At 36.5% G+C, this 23032-nt stretch overlaps 1 protein-coding gene across 22 annotated transcripts in view; it reads left to right on the forward strand.

The window, feature by feature from the left end:
* The window catches only part of plekha7b (pleckstrin homology domain containing A7b), a 125941-nt gene extending 102909 nt beyond the window's left edge, over positions 1 to 23032 (forward strand). For 16 of the 22 annotated variants that reach the window (XM_088934623.1, XM_088934626.1, XM_088934628.1 and 13 more), the window contains 13 exons: positions 2648 to 2728; positions 3444 to 3593; positions 4456 to 4557; positions 6547 to 6658; positions 6990 to 7201; positions 7576 to 7767; positions 8048 to 8162; positions 8388 to 8479; positions 9111 to 9320; positions 15354 to 15545; positions 16860 to 16993; positions 17612 to 17754; positions 22212 to 23032. In XM_088934623.1, coding sequence (XP_088790749.1) covers positions 2648 to 2728; positions 3444 to 3593; positions 4456 to 4557; positions 6547 to 6658; positions 6990 to 7201; positions 7576 to 7767; positions 8048 to 8162; positions 8388 to 8479; positions 9111 to 9320; positions 15354 to 15545; positions 16860 to 16993; positions 17612 to 17754; positions 22212 to 22234 — 1758 coding nt within the window. In that variant the 3' untranslated portion in view covers positions 22235 to 23032. The remainder of the gene's footprint in view (positions 1 to 2647; positions 2729 to 3443; positions 3594 to 4455; positions 4558 to 6546; positions 6659 to 6989; positions 7202 to 7575; positions 7768 to 8047; positions 8163 to 8387; positions 8480 to 9110; positions 9321 to 15353; positions 15546 to 16859; positions 16994 to 17611; positions 17755 to 22211) is intronic. The other 6 variants (XM_088934624.1, XM_088934634.1, XM_088934636.1 and 3 more) reach the window with 1 other exon arrangement.

Genomic DNA, 23032 nt, shown 5'->3' on the forward strand with positions numbered 1-23032 from the left:
ACAGAAGAGTAGAAGATTGAGAGGATATTGACCAGTGCTTGTATTTCAAGCTTTCAATTTAAAGAGAAAAAAACATGCAATGGGATTTATTTTTTGAGCTGTTCAATTTTTCAGTTTGATCTTTGTAATCCTTATTTTTGTTTTTTTTATTTTCAAAGATAAATAAGTTGGAAGTCCTGGCTTTTCATCGTTATATTGTTTCATTTTAACATTTTATAAGAACCTTCTTGTATTAGTCTACATAATAAATTATTTACATAATAAACACAATAATACACTGTATTTTTTTATAAAACTGGCACGGTTATTTAAGGGAATATTGGTTTTAAAGAAAGTGGAAAAATTCATAAGAGATGTACTATTGTAAACAGTATAGTATATTGCTATATATAGTGATTCAAATGTGTTTCTCTTCATTTAAAACTTTGGTATCTTTGTCAGAAATCTACATGTATAACATTATGTAAATGACAGTGGTTCTAGCTGTGAAGACATCAAAAAATCAACTATCCAATGCGTATATTTATTGCCATATATGGAGTTGGAGACAAGCATTAAACACCTGTGTGAATATATGTGTAATGTTTGCTTGCTATGAAGAAATCAGGATACAATAAACTGTGCGAATATTTTGTGTGCTACTTAATATCTACTGGTTTTATAGGGATTGCTTTTAATGACACTATATTGAATATCTACAATAAGAATATACATCCAGGAATGTCACAATATCATTAATTAATCAACTAAGAAAGTAATGTTTTAGTGAATGGAATACTAGTCCTTGAAAGCTGAAGGATATTCAATTTTTTGTCCCAATTGATATCTATATTGCTTAAATGATTGTAGTTAAATTGTTCCAGGCCTTTAGAAATTTGTGATTTAAAGGCTACAGTACCTATAAAACCTGCAGGTAACCCCAAGTATACAGTGCCTTGCGAAAGTATTCGGCCCCCTTGAACTTTTCAACCTTTTGCCACATTTCAGGCTTCAAACATAAAGATATAAATTTTTTATTTTATGTGAAGAATCACCAACAAGTGGGACACAATTGTGAAGTGGAACGAAATCTATTGGATTTTTGAAACTTTTTTAACTAATAAAAAAATGAAAAGTGGGGCGTGCAAAATTATTCGGCCCCTTTACTTTCAGTGCAGCAAACTCACTCCAGAAGTTCAGCGAGGATCTCTGAATGATCCAATGTTGTCCTAAATGACCGATGGTGATAAATAGAATCCACCTGTGTGTAATCAAGTCTCTGTATAAATGCACCTGCTCTGTGATAGTCTCAAGGTTCTGTTGAAAGCGCAGAGAGCATCATGAAGACCAAGGAACACACCAGGCAGGTCCGTAATACTGTTGTGGAGAAGTTTAAAGCCGGATTTGGATACAAAAAGATTTCCCAAGCTTCAAACATCCCAAGGAGCACTGTGCAAGCGATCATCTTGAAATGGAAGGAGTATCAGACCACTGCAAATCTACCAAGACCTGGCCGTCCCTCTAAACTTTCAGCTCAGACAAGGAGAAGACTGATCAGAGATGCAGCCAAGAGGCCCATGATCACTCTGGATGAACTGCAGAGAACTACAGCTGAGGTGGGAGAGTCTGTCCATAGGACAACAATCACTTACACTGCACAAATCTGGCCTTTATGGAAGAGTGGCAAGAAGAAAGCCATTTCTCAAAGATATCCATAAAAAGTCTCGTCTAAAGTTTGCCACAAGCCACCTGGGAGACGCCCCAAACATGTGGAAGAAGGTGCTCTGGTCAGATGAAACCAAAATCGAACTTTTTGGCCACAATGCAAAACGATATGTTTGGCGTAAAAGCAACACAGCTCATCACCCTCAACACACCATCCCCACTGTCAAACATGGTGGTGGCAGCATCATGGTTTGGGCCTGCTTTTCTTCAGCAGGGACAGGGAAGATGGTTAAAATTGAGGGGAAGATGGATGCAGCCAAATACAGGACCATTCTGGATGAAAACCTGTTGGAGTCTGCAAAAGACCTGAAACTGGGACGGAGATTTATCTTCCAACAAGACAATGATCCCAAACATACAGCAAAATCTACAAAGGAATGGTTCACAAATAAACGTATCCAGGTGTTTGAATGGCCAAGTCAAAGTCCAGACCTGAATCCAATCGAGAATCTGTGGAAAGAGCTGAAAACTGCTGTTCACAAACGCTCTCCATCCAACCTCACTGAGCTCGAGCTGTTTTGCAAGGAAGAATGGGCAAGAATTTCAGTCTCTCGATGTGCAAAACTGATAGAGACATACCCCAAGCGACTTGCAGCTGTAATCGCAGCAAAAGGTGGCTCTACAAAGTATTAACGCAAGGGGGCCGAATAATTTTGCACGCCCCACTTTTCATTTTTTTATTAGTTAAAAAAGTTTCAAAAATCCAATAGATTTCGTTCCACTTCACAATTGTGTCCCACTTGTTGGTGATTCTTCACATAAAATAAAAAATTTATATCTTTATGTTTGAAGCCTGAAATGTGGCAAAAGGTTGAAAAGTTCAAGGGGGCCGAATACTTTCGCAAGGCACTGTATAATTGCATTAACTCTGTGTACTGTGTACTGTATAAACTACAAGGTTGTGTATGTGTTGCTAACTCTGTCATCACTGTTACATTTTCAGGTAAAGTTAAGCAGGTTGTGTGAACAGGACAAAATTCTTCAAGAGCTGGAAACCAAGATCCGAACTCTGAAGGAAGATAAGGTAGAACTGTGTTAATTACTGGATTGACTCACTATTGTTTTGATTAGATATTATTTTGACAAAGAACATCATGTAGTTAATATCCAGTCTTCTTACATGTAAACTAAAATGAAGAGTCTTTTTATTGGCAATAAAGTGTTTTATGAAACACTCCTTTTATTAATTTTGGTATTGGAATACTTTACATATAATTTTTTAATTACTTTGAATAAGGTCTTACATTGTAACCTTAGAATCTAATTTCTTTGAATGATAATTCTGTCCAGAATCCATGTTTACTAGTGTTTTTAAAACTCACTACAATAACCTAGACAATGAAGAGATGTACAATATTGTTGTACCACGTGTAGTAACAATACTTTAGCAACTGTCCTGTGGTCATTTCCTTGAGTGTTGAATGTATTAATGAACACCATGAATCAAAGGGCTAATGTCATGAATCCAAAATTCAAGTTGTGAAAGATTACTGTGATCCAAATCAAGTTGTTCTTTGTCATAATTTATGTTCTACTCCTATGACTCCACATGCTTGTCCTCTTCCGAGGAGGGGAGAGATGTGGGAGAGTTGTCAGTGACCCTAATAAAATTCTCTTGAGTTGTTTTCTCCATGTATGAATGGTTTATGGTATATGAAAGGACTCTGTTTCTTTCGTTCATATTCTTACAAAACAAATAATAGGTGATTTGACAGATCATGTTCACGCCCCCTTCTCAGGATAAGCTGGAATCGGTGCTAGATGTGTCCCACACACAGATGGAGCACTACAGAGACCAACCCGCTCATGCAGAAAAGATTGCCTACCAGCAAAGGCTACTGCAAGAAGATGTGGTTCACATCAGGGCTGAGATCTCCAGGCTGTCGACGGTGAGCTCCTAAGAGCTTAAATCCACCTCATCTTGCTGGTGATTTACCAACAAGAAGAAAACCAGTCTCCGGACTGAAGGACAGAGTATAATTTCTCAGTTTCTGATTTCTGAATGTCTAGTGTTAGAGACCACAATAAAGTACAGTATATGTATATGTACAGTATGTAAATATACAGTATAGTTAATACAGGGAACCAGTGGCTGCACTTCCCACTTCCATGAAATATTTGCTATTTCAGTCTAGTTGATTTTCCTTAAAGACGTTTTAAGACTTTGTTCATTTGTTGCACCACATACACATCGTGGGGAAAAAATCAGGAGAATCTGTGAGTGGATGGCGTAGGTCTTCAGTATTTGCCTGCATCTGTCGTGACCTTCTAAAAGGAAGAGGGACTGTCATCTGGAAATCCCGGTGTGGTCAACAAACTAGCATCTGCAGAAATAATGTGCCTGTAAATACGCAGAAATGTATCCATGGAAATGTCATCCAAGTATTTTAATATAATTTTTCCTGAGTTTATCAACAAAATTGCTGATGTAAAAACAAAATTCAATACAGCCTAACACTAGTCTACATTTTTTATAATAGCTGAAGCATTTTTACATTTCTCAAAGAATTTCTGAGGTGCATACTTGACATGGAACTGCTGTTTTCCAGTTACCAGTTACGTTAAGCAGTAACTATTAACTAACAGTCATGATATTTACTATTGTCAGTGAGAGTCATGAGGTGTATTTTAAAGATGCAACTCCAGCAGCTTTATTTTTACAATGTGTTTGGGTTGTTGTGAAATAGCTTCTGACCACCTTTTCTTTCCCCTGTTACATTTACATTTTACATTTGCTGTTCTATCCGATAGGAAATGGAAAATTCCTGGAATGAGTACGAAAGGCTTGAACTGGATTTAAAGCAGCTAAGAGACGGTCTGCAGGAACAAATTAGCAGAAGTGTTCTAGTCCAGGTGAGCAATTTTGAAACATTGTAGCCCTCCTAGGTAGCATGTACAGTAAACCAGTTTAGGAACTATTGCATCTTGATCAGTTTCTTGTTGTGTAACTTGCTCTGCAATGCATGTCACTATTTTGTTTCCAAGTCTTTGGTTTAGTAATCTAAAATGTAACATTTTCATAGCGTGACACTTTAATTAGTTTAGATATTTTTTCTGCCCCTAATTATCTGTAGAGAAGGGTAATGTTATTTTAATAAAGCTTGGATAAAATGTTTTCCTACCAGTCAATCACAGTGCAACCTGGAATGATTCAAAATGCTTGAAGCATCATGGAGTGAATGATGAAAAAAATCAGCATGACTTTTTTCTCCCTGTAGTGATGGTGTTTGATTTACTATCCCTCAGCACAGCATGGGGAGAAGTGGGCGTTCATTTAATAGAAACAGACTATCTTTTTTATTTCTTCCATTTCTAGACTTTCTGCTTTCATTTTTCCTCTTAATCTAACCTTGTGCAAAAAATAACTTAATCTTGCATCTTCTTTTCTACAGTCAATGGAAATGCTGCTGTGCATTTTCATGGCTTTGTCTTCATAATACTGTTCCTCATTCTTCTAAAATGCTGAACCTGGTGTTGAGCACTTGGTGCTTTAGTGCTGAACGAAGGGTTGAATTTTATGTCTATTCTGCTTTTTTCCCTGACTTTGGAATCTGCAAACCACAAATAAGAATCTGTTACAAATTAAAAAGAAACTACAACTGGGCCATGCTTATTTATCAGTGAAAACACAACCACAACTCCAAATAATCAGTAATATAATCAGGAAAGATTATTTTAATAAATCCAAATTTAGGGTCAGAGTTGGCTTTACTCTCAAATTAGACCTCCAGGAACATTTTAAACATTATTCCCATGCTTTTAAATGTTTTAATTCTGAGTGCTATTTTCATTTTTTATTGTTGTACAGTATTGCAAATACAGTTGTATTTTCCACCAGTAGTAATTTCGCCTTAAAATCACCAATCTGAAACTGAACTCAATGTATAGTAGAAGAAAATAATACAGTGAAAATGCAACAATAGCTCCAGATGAAATAAATGTATTTTTAGGAACATTACCAGATCTGGAAAGAGTTTTGCTTAAATAAACCCAGACTTAGTTTTAGGATTAATTTTCTTTTCAAAGCAGACCTTTAATTGTTTCACATTATCTTCAAGGTTTTTAAGAAGGTTTTGATACTTAGTGTTGAATGTAGATGAATATTATACATACCGTACATAGTTAATACTGTGCCTATTAGTAGCAATTTCTCCAGTCAATAATCTGATCTATAACTCAAACATCATCTTAAGCATTGTTGGCTCAGTGGAAACAAATCCACACAGAATCCATGTTTCATACAGATGGAATTAGTTTTATTCTTCACTTCACTTTACTCCCAGATCATTAAAGAAGGTTAATAATGTAGTGCTGTTTTCACATTCCTATTCTAAGTTTTAGATTTAGTGTTTTAATAAAGTGAAATCCCATGGTTCATCACTGTGTAACTGTATTGTCTTTGCCTTGAATGTATTGCTTTTGTTTCACTTTTCACTTACTGTGTCTATAATTAATTCCAGTATTCAAGCAAAATTGCTGTTTTATTATGGATGTATTATGATCATCTGCATACTCATAAACCTGTCTCAAGTCATTGAACAGAAGTGGCGAATTTTCCCAAGGACTTTATCTTGGAGATCAAGGCTCATGAGTTTTAGCATGTTGTCTTGTTAAGCTACTTATACCTTTTCTTTTCAAAAGAGTACATTAATTTTAAATGAAGAAAACCTTTATGTACACATGCAACTACATCAGTAAATCAGCTAATTGTTAAAGCAAAATGCATGTGTCACAATGAGCGTGATTAGGTCTGTCTGCACCAGGAGTCCCAAATGGATAATCTGCAAATTCTCAGACCATGTTCAGTTTTTTTTTTGGAACATTTATATTTATCCTTTAAAGCAGGAGAAAGCCCAAACGAAAAAAGATATGTGGCGGATCGAGGATGTCATGGCTGGACTAAGCTCCAATAAAGCCAACTACAAAGTTACCATTGCTTCTATGAAATATCCAGGTGAGGAGAATTTATACTCCCTTGTCCTCTTTATTTTTTTAATCCTTTAAGTGTAAGAATACACATTAGGTAAGGGCCTCGCATAATGCCATCTTAGTTGAAAACCCTCTTCAGTGCTGAGGAAAACAAAGTAAAATCTTTGTCGTGTCCATAGCATTCGTAAAGAAGCATCATCTCATAAATCATTTTTAATAACAGAGATCTGGATAACATTTTGATGACCAAAATTAATCATCAAAGAAATTAATTCTTTTTCGTTGATTAATCAGTCAGAGCGGAAGCAAGATTGGCATTTGTGGACCTGTCCCTGCAAGTTCTTTGTCTTCTGCAGAGAGGAAAGTTGTGCCTTCAGTGTCCTTGTCCTCAGTGCCTTCTCTGCCCCTCGGTGTCTCCACGCTGGAGAGAGTGCCAGTTCCCACCCGCAGCCCACAGCTGAGCCCTGTCCAGCCTGCCCCAGAGACCAGGGCGCCCCACCATTCACAGCTGTACAGCCAACAGTTCCTGCAGCAGCCCCACTCATCGGGCAAGTCCGTGCCAAAGCAGGTGAACGATGGCTCTAGAGTGCTGGCTCATGTGTTTTAGTGGGTAAGAAGTCTTGAGAAGTGTTCAAACCACATTATTAAGAAATAGGAAAACCGCTGGATAATAAATGACTGCTCCAGAAGTAATCCACAAGACATGAATATTCGAGGGGGTTGTGAAAAATGCTTGAGAATTTAAACCTTTTAAAGGAAAACTGCACACCTCTGTCATGGCAATAAGGGCTTCTTTTAGGGATTGTGTAGCACTCTTCAAATTGCATTCCCTTATAGTTTTGTCATGAACGGAGAAGAGTTGCAGCTTTCAAGCGGAAGGGCTGTTTCTGGTGCTTCCCCATATGAGGGTGATTTTTGAGAACATTGTGTTTGTTTTTCCAGGTGGAGGATGAGGCTCCTCCCAGACCACCCTTGCCCCAGCTGTATAGTCCTGATGACCAACCGCCTGCTGTCCCGCCACTTCCGAAGGAAGCCTCGGTCATCAGACACACGTCCGTCCGCGGTCTCAAACGGCAGTCTGACGAGAGAAAGAGGGACAGAGAAATTGGCCAATATGTTAATGGTGATTATAAGGTGTGTGTCCTTACTCACAATGCAAACTTACTATTGTCTTCAGTGCTCATTAGAACTAAACTTTTTTTCCTAAAGTTTGACTTACAGTATATTAGATTTTGTCTTATATTAATTGTTCAAGTTTTTGGTTTCTTTAGTGTAGTGTGAGATGCAAGTAACTTTGAAGCAGCATGATTAAGGCAGGCACCACAAAAGTAGAATTTAAGGGAGCTGGAACAATTTTAAAGGTGTAAATGAGTTTTATTGACTGGAGCATTTCACTTTCCCTTCACTGTGTCAGAGTGTGGAGCTGCGATCGTACATGAGCGAGCCTGAACTTTTCAGCGGAGGAAGTAGCTACAGTCAGATGAGTGCTCTGGATCCTGACAGCAGATACCAGACTTTACCAAGTAGAGGTAGGAGGAACCTTCATATCTTACTGTATAAATTATACTGGTATGCTGGTAGATTTAATGAATTAGTACTATATGCACAATTAATAGTTACAGGAAATAATGATGAGACTGTTTTTTAGTGTGTGGCAAAGAAAAATCATCTCAGATCCCAGGGTTATTAGGTTTTATGTGAATGTGAAGAAGCAGTATTGGGTATGGACAGTGACTTTATTGCTCTTGCCTTAGGACTAGCAGGCTCCACCTCCAGACTGAACCAGTCCACAAGCATTTCCTCCTATGTTACCCTTAGAAGAGGAGTTTCTCCATCTGGTTTAAAGGTATGTCTGTTTCTGCCCTGCAAGAACAGTGCAACTTGATGAATGAGAAAATTTACAACTGGCTTCACCTTTGATAGAAGAAGCAAAAGGATCTGATCTGAGCAAAGAGGAAATCCTACCCTATTTTAATATAAAAAAACAAAGACACTTCATTAGATTTCTTTTGTTCCAGAAACATGTAGTTGCATTTCAGGGTTATGTTATAGTCTTTGTCATTGTGCTTTGCATACAAAAGCAAAAGTAATCAAACTAGGATCTTAAGTCAAGAACATTTTAAATTTGCTAAGGTTTAATTATTACTGCATAAAGGAAATAGTGTATAGTCATACGCAGCAATAACAAACACCATTTTAATCCATTTGAAACCTTAAAATCTTTTAATGTAAGATTCAAATCATGTTACGCACCATGAGACACTGAGGGGGAAGAAAATTGAACTTGTGAGACTCCGCGCAATGTGAATTAATTATTGCTTCAATGTTGCCATGGGCCCTGAAAAGCAGCCCCTGTTTTTACGCTGTATATTAATGAAAAATGTAAACGCATGAATTTACCAGGGGCTCTTAGAAACTTTTTCCTTGTTGTTTTTTTTTTTTGTTGTTGTTGTTGCTAATGTATGCTCCGCTCACAGTCCTTGCAGGAAAGACCAAAGAGTGCCTTAGAGCGCCTGTACTCTGGGGAGCATCAGAAAGGCCGAATGAGCGCGGAGGAGCAGCTTGAACGCATGAAGAGACACCAGAAGGCGCTGGTGCGGGAGCGCAAGAGGACTCTGAGTCAGGGAGAGCGAGCGGCCATGTCATCCGGCTCCACCTCCAGACCCGTCTCTGCAGACGTGGGCTCAGTACGTTAGAATGTCCTGCCAAAAACGAAACGCATTGTACTTAACAGCTGGAGCATTTAACATCTGTCAGTATTTTCTTGCTTATAGTCGTGAGGAACTCAACTGTGTGGTCTGAAGAGATAATATATTAATACTGTATTAATAGTTGTACTATAATCGGTTACAATAGCACAAGTGCATTAATAATTTAAAAGACTATAGAGATAGGTAGCAGGTACGGCAGGTAAGTTGGTTTGTGAAGTGTGGTGACTGCAGAGATGGGAGTGGAGTCTGTCTGGAGGGAGATGGATAAGGAGTTATTCCTAAAACTGAGGAGGATTTTGAATGTACTGTGTTATAACAGTAGAAAGAAGCCCTTTTTGAACTTACTTTCAAGTACAGAGAAAAAATGTACATTATGTACATTACTATTTAAAACTGCACTAAAATATTTTGATGCGTTTGCATAATTTGTATCTTTTATATATTTGCTATGTTGTGCAAAATAATTTTAATAAGTGGTTTTACTTCAAATTCAAAGTTCAATTTAAAAGAATAAACGTGCTGTCAGATTCAGACCTCACTAGGTGCAGGTAAGCCATGCTTCTAAAAGAAAGGCAGGCTACACAATTCTCAATTACTGATAATGGTTTACAACAGTTTTTCAAAATTCACTTCTTCAAATTTCAAATTATTTTCGTATGGGGTTTTTTGGCTCTTCAAGGGATTTTATAAAAACGGCAGTGTTAATATGACTTACATTTTCATTTATCCATAAACACATTTTAGTTCTGTTTATCCTGTGACTTCTGAATCCTGTACAGTAGCTAAATATGTATTTTTTATATAGTATGTAATTGGGCTTTCAATGATGCATGTATCTGGAAGGCCTCCATAAGGCTCAGTTCTTAAGGCTAAGATCTCCAGCACTGTCTAGTGTGGGTTCTGGTGACGAGTGAAAGAAAGATGAAGTATTCTGAAGTGCTAATCTCTCTCTGCCACTAACACATTCCTGCTGCAAGGAGTTGCCTACTTCCTCTGTGCTGTTCATTGTAAAGGATGATTTTTCTTTTCCACTGTAACATCAAGGTTTTATCATGCACCCCTCCTGTACCTAAGCCATTGCACAAGCTCTCATGCTTATAGCAGTGTATCGGTCATCTCATATCGCTTCTTCCCCCAGGCTTTCTAATATTGAATCCATAATAATGGCATCTAACTGGTTTCCCTCTCACCCAGGCATCATTGTGTTTATTTTAGCTACTGAAAGATGCATAAAATGTAGTCCTGCACACCCTTTTACTCCATAAATTTGTTTTAGCATAGTCATTCCAGTAACAACATAACTTTTCCATGGCTAGCCCTCCTGCTTTTCCTAGAAAAACAGGAATCCGATTTGACTGTATGATATGACATGCAGTGAATGGACATATGCTAACTTCCATGCTTTTACAAACATCTGCCATGAAAATTACATGTATATCATTGCTTTTTTGTGTTTTGCCTTCATTTTTAGAAACCTTTTTCTACGTAAATTATACTGTAACTTCTGACCCTGTATGCTTGTGTTCAATAGGTCTGACATTGTGAGAGCATATCTAGTGCATAAGTGATTACATGTAGCTCTCTGACTTGAACAATTACCATTTACACTGTGTAGTTGATCCTGAAAGTTGTTTGCTAGCATTAAGTGTTATTTAATTTCATTATGAAGGCAAGTCAATAGGAGGTGAATTAACTCTGCATACAATGTTGAAAAATCTCTGTACAAATACTTATATGACAGTGCCCTTTGGAAACTGCTTGTAGCATCAGCAGTCTATCAATGCAGCATTGTTTGTACGTCTCTAATAATTAAACTACATTCTTTAAATAATCCTTGAAAACGTATGAAGACTAATCAGATTAATCTGCGAGTGGAATATAAATTGCACAACTCATATTTTTTAAATGTAGAACTTTCCACTTAAATAAATAAAACACTTTGCTAATACATATTGGCCGGGTTTTTCATTGCTGGTATTATATATTTTTGAACATGCATTTCTGTTTAAATCACAATGACGCCTGGGATTGATGTGTACAGTGAGAGAGGTGTAGATTCCTTTCCCAGCCATTTAAATTAGTAATGCCTTTCTGAAACTTTAAAAAGGACATTAATCCCCACTCCTGGCAATATCTCTGATGTAATGATACTGTACATGCTGAGCACTGAGAGCTTGAGCTTCAGACACATACTTGCACAACATTGACACTTTCCCACCCAAAGTGGGCCTGCTGCTGCAAGGTAGACAATTCTGAATACCTTGTAGCTTTGTGTAGTTAAAAATGGATAGTAAATTCGGTTTAAGATGGTGTATTTCCTTCCTGAAAAACATTAACAGATTTCTACCTTTAACTGCCAAGATATGCATGCTCAGTATACATGCTGTATAAACATTTGACTCCCAGACCAAAGGTGGTGGTTGGGCAGTGGGTGCTGATATAGCAGGATCCAGTATTTGTGTGTGTCTGTGTATCTCTACGTTCTACGGTATGAAACAATGAAGATTATGTGGAGACATTTTACAGAATTCAGGTATTCAAAATCCTGAAATAAATTGACTTGGCCATCTCAAGGGACTTCTTCAAAATGAAAAGCAATACAAGAACTTGGTTACACAAGTTAGAATTATGTTCAGGGCCATTTAAGACGGAAAAGAGGATTCATTACATAGTGGAATGAAATCCTGAGTATTTTGGTTGAGTCGGACTCCACAGAATCCTTTAAGAAATCACATGCTGTGTACTTTGAGTTTAGGACTCCTTCATTATGGACTGCATACGTGGAGTATTGTGTTATAGCATCCTAAAAATGTATTTATTTCTGCAGAAAATAAATACATTTTTGGAAAGCAGTAAAATGGTATATATTTCCTGAATAATCAACATAAGGCATGCCCTTAAAAATGTTGTTTTTTTCATAACACACTTTTTTAACTAATATAAGCTTCTATACAGCAGTCTACTGTTTGTGTACCTTAATATGGTTTATGAAGGAGTATACACACCTTTCTCAGTTGTATAACATTCCTAGTTTCTGGATATATATAGGACAGTTTCACTATTAATTATACATTTTATAGAGGAGATGATACACTGATCAAATGTATAAATATATTGGTTATTGATGAAACCGTGTAAATCATCACCAGTATTGTCCTCAATTTCTGTGTATGTGTTGTCTCCCACCATTTAATATTAGGGGACCTTGGTACCTTAATTTGATTCGTAAAGAAACACTATGATCGTTCCTGTTTGTGTAGCTTCCTTAAAAGGAGGAGAACACATTTAACTGGCATCACACTTGGACAGCTTCCTCATTAAACGGGAAGCGATTACATGTCTGTTCAGGAATTCAAAGATATGAGTCAATCTGGGGATTACAAGTTAGAGGAATGCTAATGCTGGAGCACTGCTATATAAAGCAACATGCATGCTTTCAGAATGTGCTCTTAGTAGTGCTGTGCTATTTGCATCTTATGGGTGACTGTACCCGTACTTGGGAGATTGTCACTTGCTGGCAGCTTGTGTTCTTACTGTCGCATACAAAAGACCCAACTGCTGCCTTGCCGGTCATTTTCTTGGCTTTTGTCAGTGTGGGAACGTCCTTGCCTCTTGAGCTGTTTAGCGGGGTTTTATTCCATAGCTCAGACTTTTCTTCCTTTTAAAACGTGTATATGGGTGTATGTATTTATACACATATACATACACACTGTATATGTGCACATCCCTTTGGACTAGATATGGAGCCAAAAACAAAGCTTTACCATAGTGCCCTAGAACGTATTGATGTGAACAGATTAATGCTGGATGTCTTTTATTTTGTTTGGCACTCATTAATGGCATCTTCTCATGCCAATGAATGTGTTTGGACAAAGGCCACGGATGTTTCCTCTTTTCTAGAGACAGTTATAGCTATTGATGCACAAGTGTTGTGCATCTATAGCTGTATTCCTGCACATGTTTATGCAAAAGTAAAGGAAATGCTGAGTAAGAGCTGGGACATATCCTGCTGTTGAGAAGAAGCCTCAGACCTTTTCTGAATGTATTTTATTGGTGTATGAAAGTGCTGAATAAGATTTTTTTAATAGTGCTTTTAAATGTTCTTACAGTATACTGAGCATAAAAAGAAACCTATTATAGCTGCAATAAATTCACAACAATGAAAATCACAAACATATAATAGGTGCGCTTCTGTTTTTGTAAAACAGACATGGTAAATAAATGTATTATGCTAACAATTTGGCATAAACAGTTGGAGCTCTAATGTGAGAATCACATTTGGAAACAGTACAAGCTGGACATCTGTGACAGATGCTTTGCACCAGGTTACAGATGTAACCGCGTTCTCCTCATGTAGTCTGGAGGAGCACGTGTTCATTCACTGGTCTCTGAGCCCTGCCTTGAGACCCTTCACTATTAAGCTGAACGAAATGCACTCAAAGTGGAAAATTAATGATAGAACTATGCTTCTTTGTCCCACTTTGTCTCTTCAGTGTATCACAGTCATGAATGACTATTCGTAATAGCGCCAAAGACATTTCATTAATAGCCAAAATCCATATACTTGATTTTTATAAAAAAACATGCATTGAATTAAAGTTTCTTTAATGCTCAGTATATATCAAAAGTGCATGGGGTGGTGTAACTAATGAGAGGGAAGGCATTGTCATCCCTTTGTTTGCATCTGTGAATAATATGAAAATTGAAGAACGTGTGTGTTTTCCACACACAGTTGGTGACCATGATCCTATGAAGTTACCTAGTAGCAAAGTATCTGTTTCTTAAGGCAACAGACACACTGGTAAATTCCTTGCCCTGAGACCCTTCACTACTAAGTTGAATGAAATGAACCCAAAGTGGAAAATTAATGATGGGACCATGCTTCTTAGGCATCTAGACAGTATCTAATAGAGGATGAATCAAAATGTAACAGACATTTGTCACTCTACCTGGGAAATGGAATGTCAGTGAAATGTACACCAAGGTGCTCACTATGAATCCACATTTTGATTCAGAACTGGTACTTTAGATCTAATATTTAGATATAGTTGTTACAGTTTTTAGGTTGTCTTCAGTTTTCTGGATCTTTCCTGTTTCTGCTACTTTTGCCATTAAATATACAGTAAGAATACAACACTGAGTGTTGAGGCAATGGGGAATTGTCCTTGTCAATGTATAGTGTGAATGCATTGAGTACAAAATGGAAAAGGTATTTTCTGACCAGCAACATTATTTTTTAGTGCGTAGCATTGCTGAGTCAGGATTTAATCAGCTGACTTCAATTTATAGGATTGCAATTTACACAGTTGCCTTGCAAGCTTCTGGATTGAGCTCCTTTGTAAATCTATCACAGTCATCTTGCACACCTAAAGTATACAGAATACATGACAGTAGACTTTCAGAACCTTTAATTTTTTATTTTTTTTAAATACCTTTTTATGCAAAACAGTATATAATAAGTGGGAGGCTCAGTAAAGGAGCAAAAGGCAGTGCAGAATTAACAACAGAAACTCGACCTGTTAAATATTTCTGCAGTGCAGGCACATCTAGTGTTGGCACTGGCGTTAGTTAACTTGGATTGATCCTGTTCTTAAAAGGGAATAACCACACGAGGACTGATGGCAAGTCAGGCTAGACCCTTATCAGTAGGACTGCATTTGAGATCTGTTAGTCCAACTGGCAAAGTGCTTCTTGCTGCTGGGTTAAGATCAAGCCAGGTGTACCAAGTTTAATTTCTGAAATGGTCAAGTTCAAAGGTTTTTGAAGGCAGATGATGATGACTTCCGTGGTCATCACTCATTCTCAGAATGCTGTTTTATGAGCCTGTCTGGGTTATAATCTCACAACAATGCAAGAAAACATGATGTAAAAATATGTGTTGTTGGAAATAGGCAGCTGTCCAGTGGCTATATGAGATTATACAGGTGTCCGTGCTGTCTGTTTGAGCTTCACCGTTAGCGTGGTGCTGTTCAGGAGATTAACATGCCGGTGTATCTGTTTGCCTGTCAGTGGAAGCGAGAGCAGGAGTTTGATTTACAGCTCCTGGAGCGAGCTGCGTGGGGCGGCGGCGGCGACGCCAACGACGCCAAGAAGGAGGAGCGGGCGAGAGAGCAGGAGGAAGAGTGGCTCACTGTTCACGCTGTGCCAATGAAGGAGCTGGACTTGGAACCGCAGGACTATGATTTAGATATCAGCCGAGAGGTAAAGACTGAAGGGGAAAACAGAGGGCCTTTCTCTTTATCTCTGTGTGGAATGTGTTTCTTAGTTGGACAACTTTGCCATGTTTTACTTTCTCTTAATGAAAGTAAGTCCATCTGCTGAGATGGGGACAGGGCTTCATGAACAAGGCAAACTGCATGTGTTTACAGGTTAACAATGTAATACTTTTCTGCTTGTAGAGTACATTTACCTTTCTTCTTGGGGAAATATGTAAAATGTAAAAATGTATAAGGAATAAACATGAATTGATCTGCATACAACTCCTGTCCTGTGTAAATTGCATTGGCTCCATGTGAAATTTAGACAGGATTTTGAAGTTAGACTGTATGTAAGACACGGAGCTGTCAGTTATCAGGGTAGTTTAAAGATTTATTTCAGGAATAAAGTGCAACATATAATCTGAGATCTGCTTCTTCATTTTATTCTGGAACTCATTGCCCACTTTGCAGCTACAAACCTTTTTAAAATTAGCTAAAAATGTGCCTTTTGATCTATAATTTTTATAAACTATAAACTTTTGATCTATAATTTCATTTTTTTCTCAATTTTATTTGGTTATTTTACTGTGATTTTTTTTCCTTATGTACTTTTTTTAGCACATTTTTAAAAGCACTTAGAAATAAAATGTTTGATTATAAAACATGAAATAAGTGATGTGTAAAACAGAGACTGAAAGGCTGGAAATGATGACCGAGCAAGGACTTCTGATCTGTTTCTGATTTTATGTGGAAACAGGACTTAACTCTTCCTGATTTGTACTGACATTTGTTCTTAATTATTAGAGACTTAAACATGTTCCCCAGCACTGGTTCAAAATATGCAAGTTGCATTCCCTTAATAGATTTAGAGTATTTTTAAAATGTATTTTAATTGTGGCATTTTTAGATGTTAAAACTGAATAATTTTGTATTTACCTATTTACGTTCCGAAATTAATATACATTTTAATGACACTTAATTTAATGACCTTCATAACACTAGAATCTACTTTTTAATGACCTTCATAACGCTAGGAGTTTCTTTTTAAAGATTCTGATTGGCATTTCTACACCATTTGAATTTCTGTAAACATCATCACTGAGGATGAAGCTTCTTTTTAACTTGGAGGTCTCACTCAATTCTCCGGTGCTCGCCGCCGAACGCATTTTATCTTTGTGTGTGATCAAGTTGAAGATTCTCATCCGAGGCCATATTTTCTTTAAACAATATCTGATGTCATAGCAGTAAAGATAACCTTGTGTTCTTGGTATTTCCCGGTGAATTCCATCTTGAAGAGCTGTTCATTGTCTGATCACAGTTATCAAAGCCTGAGAAAGTTCCCATTCCGGAACGCTATGTGGAAACGGAGCCAGAGGAGCCTCTTAGCATTCAGGAGATGGAAGCTCGTCATCGCAAAGTAGAAAGAATCAAAAGCATCCTTGCCAAATCGAGGTAATTCATCACAGACAACCTTGTCTACTGGGACGATTTGACACCTCCCAAAATAGAAATGACGGCCATTCCAGAAGCTTTTGGCACCATTTCCAAATTAGTGATACATGAAAACGAATTCCCTCTCAAAGCAATGTCTCATATTCATTTTATTTGAATATAATTTCTTATTTCCTTATTTAAAATAAAGAAAGAATGAGATCAAGCTTGATATTTGGTTGGAAAAATTACTTTCTTCTGTTGAGTTTTTTTTTTATTTTGATAGTAAGGTTTACAGAGCTTAGGCTGTTAAGCCTAATTAGGTTTTAAAACATTCAAAGATGCAAATGAATCACTTTTCCTACTCATTAATACTTAAATACCTGGTAAAAGCTTTAATTTTTTTCCAGTTTAGTATTTATTTGTGAGACTTCTAACTTATCTTGAAAATGTTCCACAAAAATATTCCAGGATATTTCTTTATCCACTTCCAACCCATCTACTCAGACTTGATTTTGTCTGGTAACTTATCAGAATGATCTAGGTAACATGATTAAAGCTTTGGAGAAATGAGTATAATGTTAAATGTACAGACTAGACTCTGAAGAGAAGAAGACACCTATCCTATCTGTGTTTCAGCGTGCAGAACGTACAACCGGCCATTGCAGTGGACAAGCCTGACTTCACAGACCTGGACTCTGCACTGCAAGAACAAGAGAGAATCATAACTATGTCATATGCACTAGCTTCAGAAGCCTCACAGAGGAGCAAGCAGGTAGCAGGTAAGAAAGACACTTAGACCTTAGACCTGGATTCTACCTTTAGTAAGAAAAACAGAACTATACTTCAAACAGTAGTACTTGTCTTTTGAAACATTAATATTTACCGCAAGTCAAACAATGACATAAACACAGAGTATAACTACGAATGTCACTAACAACAAAAACAAAACATTAACTGACCAGTGCGATGTTGAAACTTTTATCTTTGGGTTTTAATCCCAGAAATATCTTTTGTGTGTCCTGTTTTCATTACACATTTTTATTCCATTTGTGAATGGTTTGCTGATTCTTTTAAAAAGGGGTTTAATGGTATATTAATCCAATCATTTCTGTTCTTGTCCGTATTATGGTTTGGAATCGTGACAGAAAACAGTGCCATCTTGAAAATCGGCTCAGTTTCCTCAGTGATGTTTGTGTTTCATGAATTTGTTTTGTAGGAACATTTTAGAAAGTTGTGGTTGTTCATTGCACAAATATGACAGGGCTGGCCTAGCCTGAGTGAATTTTAAACAAACATCTGCTGTTGTATGACATCTCAGGAAAAGCTGAAAGGTGGGGGTAACATTATCAGGAATAGCCACTGGGCCATAAGTGGTAGCAATTTGTGTAATGGTCACTCAAACCCACATTCATGATAATAACGTAGAGTGTCCATGACTGGACTCAGACGATAAAACCCTCCACAACACTGTTGTAATTCGGGGCTCTGGAGGAAATACACCTTGTGTGTGTCTCGTTCAGTGTTTTTCGGAAATGGCCTTTTTAGACTCATCTCAAACCTTCACTGGACAGCTCTGAGACTCCATGCAAGCCCTACCATTGATTTATGTCTTTTCAGGATGTTCAGTGTGGTGACTAATCAATTAACCAGTCTGTTCTGCATTTGTGTAGCTTTCATGTGCTATAGATTCCCATTAAACATATTTTTAAAAATGGCACAAAGGAGTGAGGAAGAACTATATATTTATACATTGTAATAAACCGACAAGTAAAACTTTTTTACTTTTTAATCTTAGTCATGTAGACATATTGTTTGGAAAATCTGCATTTGTAGTGCTTTTGTAAAGCTATGTTATGATTAACAATTAAAATGTTATGAGCTAATGAATTAATATTTATCCACATGAAAGAGATGCATGAGCTCTGGGTTTTATTCTCTTTGAGAAGATGACAGAAAATGCCAGTCTTTGAAGCCAGTTAGTTTTAAGAATTCCAACATCTTGATACAGTATATACTGTTAGACTTGGTAGGATTTAAGAACTATACTTCATCACACTGTAGAGTCAATCAATACAGCCTTCTCACAGAATATGTAAGACAAGCACCCATTTAAGTTTCTTGAAGGTTACAGCCAACGTTTTTGTTTAGGAATATCCCTTTATGCAATTCAGTGGGTTTTTGTAAAAAGAGACATTGATGTGTCATTTCTTGAAATGAAACTCCTTCCTTTGCGTTTTGTTAACTTATTACTGTGATACCAGAGTGTGTTTTCTGTTGTCTGTGCTGTAGTTCCTCACTGTTAAGGAGAGTTTTACCCTGTGGATGTCTGTTTATTCCACGTAATCTAACTGATGTCGCTTTGTCCCTGTGTGTGATCCCTTCTAGCTCAACAGCAGCTGTACGAACCCTATGTATGCACTCCTTCTGTTGCACAAGCATCTTATTCCCCCTTAAGCAATGGATTTCACTACACATTTGTCTAATAAGAAAAAAGTAAGAACTAACTGCTTATTTAACACGGTTAATTTGCTTTGAGCTTTGCTAATTGTTATAACATCAGGTTTGCACTTAACACTTCACTGCAAGCATGTTCATTAGACAATTGTAATTTTACAACGCTAATCTGGAAGCATAATTTAAGCAAAGTGATTACATTTTATCATTAGCATCTACATTTGCAACCCCCGAGTTAACCAGGCAGTGCGAATTGTGTGCAAATTGGTTTTCTAATTGTGCCAGCAAAGCATAATTCAGATCTTCTTAAGAAAATATATAAAAACTATTGACAAATGCTGCATTTGTTCATTGTGTCTAATTACTAAAGTGTGGTACCCCCTTGTTTCCACACCTTGATGATAAAACAGATAAAGCAGCTGCAGAACAGAATACCAATTATATGCCATCTGTAACCTGTAACAAGAAGGATGCTTTTATAATGTAATTTTCATAATAGTCCCTTACTATATATGTTATTAAAGGAAAAATGCACTATGAAAGCAGCACACAAATTAAATTTAAAACATAAAACATTCAAGAGAAACAACCCAACCACATCATATAATATTGTAAGAACAGTTTTGTGTGGAATCTGTGGATCAAACTGACCAACACTTTTTAACAACTGCCTGATTAAACAGTCATTTCACCCGAACTGTGTGCCATTATATTATTGGTCATTTGCCTGCATAACTGTTGTGACACTTTTGAATGCAGATTCACTGGCAGATCTCAAGAACTGTCTTGAGGAGGTTCTTGTGCTCTTACAGTAGTCTATAAAAGTGGGTTATCTAATCTTTATAAAAATATCATAAAAGCTTTAACCCAGTTGAAAAAGAATGGCCATGTCTCATCCTTGATTTTCCTTTTTTTTATTGGTGTTGTTCAGGCTACCATACCTTTTCTTTAACTGTATAACCTCCATTTATGTACCTAAATGTAAACCCACATAGAAGGGCTTCTGAACTTACATGCCATTTCTATTAACTCCACTATTTCATCTCATCTTATCTATGGACATACTTTACAATTTGTTTAAAATTCCAACCTAAGGACCATGGTGGCAATATAATGTATATTGTTTTCAAATATTTTACTAAATACAGTATTACATATGGTGTTTAATCCAGTGTTTTTGACATAAATATATCATAACGTGAAACTTTGTGGTTTGATTTTCTAAAGCATCTAAAACAATACTCCCCAGCCCCAGAAAAGGTGTATTTTATTAAGTTAAACATTTTTAAGTAGATGATCTAGCATGTTCTATTCATGTCTATATTCTGGTTAATTTAAATAATGCTGGCATTTTCCTTCCTGCAGACATCATCTTCAATCCCATTCTCACTGTTTAATGTTGCATCTTGTCCTCTGTGTTTAACCTAGGGTGTTTTAATAGTTACCAAGACTGATGTCATTTGTGACTGGTTAAATGATCTTGCAGTTAGCATTAACACTGCCTAGTACTAGTACTACTTGTAGTTAACATTGCACCACAATTTTCAAGAGCACTTAGAAAACTCTTCTTTTGGTTGAAAAGGTAAAAGGAGAGAACCCTATAGGTTGATTATTTGGTCAATGTTTAAATTTGGCCGTAAGGAATGACATGAGTAGTGTCTGAATATGGTTTCATACTTGCAGAGTTTTAATGCTAGTTTAGTGTGCAATTAAAGGCAACAGTGAGAATGATTTATCTTCTTTGTTTTGCAGAACAGAGCTCAATTTTAACTTTATCTTAAACTCTTATCTTATTTCCTTCTACTTAATTTATTATTAAATAAAAACCTGAGATTAACTCTCCAGAAAATTAGTCTTAAACAAGTTCACGTAACACAAGATTGTGAATGATATTTAGAACAGTAAATAGAGTAATATACAAGTTTATAACATCTGACACAGATCTTTTAATTTAGATATGTTTTTAATGTCCTGCTATAGCTATAATAACTCCATTAACTTTAATTCTAGGCATATTCTTTAACATTCACATTCTATGACATTATCAACTTCTGACCTGAAAAATGTAACATACCTTCAGAAATTCTTCTTCTATATATTTGACTATTCTGGACTTTTTTTTTTAAATCAAAGCCATTCTTTTTAAAAACAAATATAGACAGTGTTGCCTGATATTAAATGCAGAAGCGATACAGTTAATTTGTTGTTTTTCTGAACCTTGGGACACATTCGGGATGGGTGAGGCAAACCTAGTGGTGAATTTACAATTTTGCAAGGTCTTGTCACATTGTGATCAACACAGGGACACCAATATATGGAGGAGAAAAAAGGGTGAAACTGCAATATGTGTTTTGCAGTTGTGATACACAGTCGGTTGAGCCAAACTTACAATTACCATTTGTAGCTCTTTGTTTTGACACGTTTCTGGATGTTAGCCTTGGACTCTCGTGATGGAATTCCAGAGAGGAAATTGGCAGTCAGCTCAATCTCTTGAGTTGTTGCTCTTGGTGCCTCATTTCAGACGTGTTACAACACCTTACAGTAGGAATTCTCAGATTTGTTTGACAGTTTTTGAAGGGAGGTGCATACTAATTAATGTAGCAAAAATGTACTTAAAACAGTCATGTTTTTAAGGTTTAAGTAACGATACCAAAAAGCAGGGGCTAACTGTCTGTAGTTAATATTCTTCTCCAGTGTCTTCCTTTTGTTTATAATGGATAACACTTTTCGGTAATTTAGGTCAATATGAAATTAATTTGATCTGTTATTTCTTATCATTCAGCCAAAGCAGCAACCGAACATTAAGGTGGTATCAGACTGGCTCAGAACAATCTGCGTCCTGGAAGACAGAAGATTTGTGTCCCCATATATATATTAAAAACTTTGCAAAGTGAGTTATTTCATTGCATAGCTATGAGTGCTACAGTACATGAGGTACATTTAATGCATTTTTTAAAAGTATTTCTAGTTTTAAGAAATGTATTTTGTAACGTAAACAAAACTTTGCAGTGAGGCCTGATGTGAATATATTAACTATGGGTGTTTAACAATGTTAATATTATACTAGGAAACATTTTGTACATGCTATTGCACTTTTATTAATACTGTATCACAATGAAGACTTGGAATGTGTATGGTTTTTTCAAAAAACAAGTTGCTGTGTTTGCAGTGTTGTATGAATTGAAGGGAAAGTTTAATTTAAAGGTGTTTTGTGGTATTTTAATGACTGAAAGAGTTGCAACAGCAGAAAAGAGGTTCTGAAATTATTTGCATCAAATGCTGATTGTATTTTTATCTATAACTCAGATAATACTCTTACCAAATCAGTTAATTTTTGTATCTAATCCAGCACTGCCAGTATAAACTTCATGTTAGTTTGCCAAATGGATTTTATTTTTGCCTCTGATGTTGACAGTACTGATATTGATAACCTTTACGTAAATATTTTCAGGAAAAAATGACTTTTTTAAAAAAAGGTTATAATGTGATTTTTAGTGTAAATATTAAAATATTAACCAGACTATTTTTGCCTACATATTTGGATTTTGACACTATATAATTGACATTACAGAGATTGTATTAAAATGTTGCCTTAAACTGAAA

This window comes from Atractosteus spatula, chromosome 16 (assembly GCF_055471065.1).
Source record: "Atractosteus spatula isolate fAtrSpa1 chromosome 16, fAtrSpa1.hap1, whole genome shotgun sequence".
NCBI classification, from domain to species: domain Eukaryota; kingdom Metazoa; phylum Chordata; class Actinopteri; order Semionotiformes; family Lepisosteidae; genus Atractosteus; species Atractosteus spatula.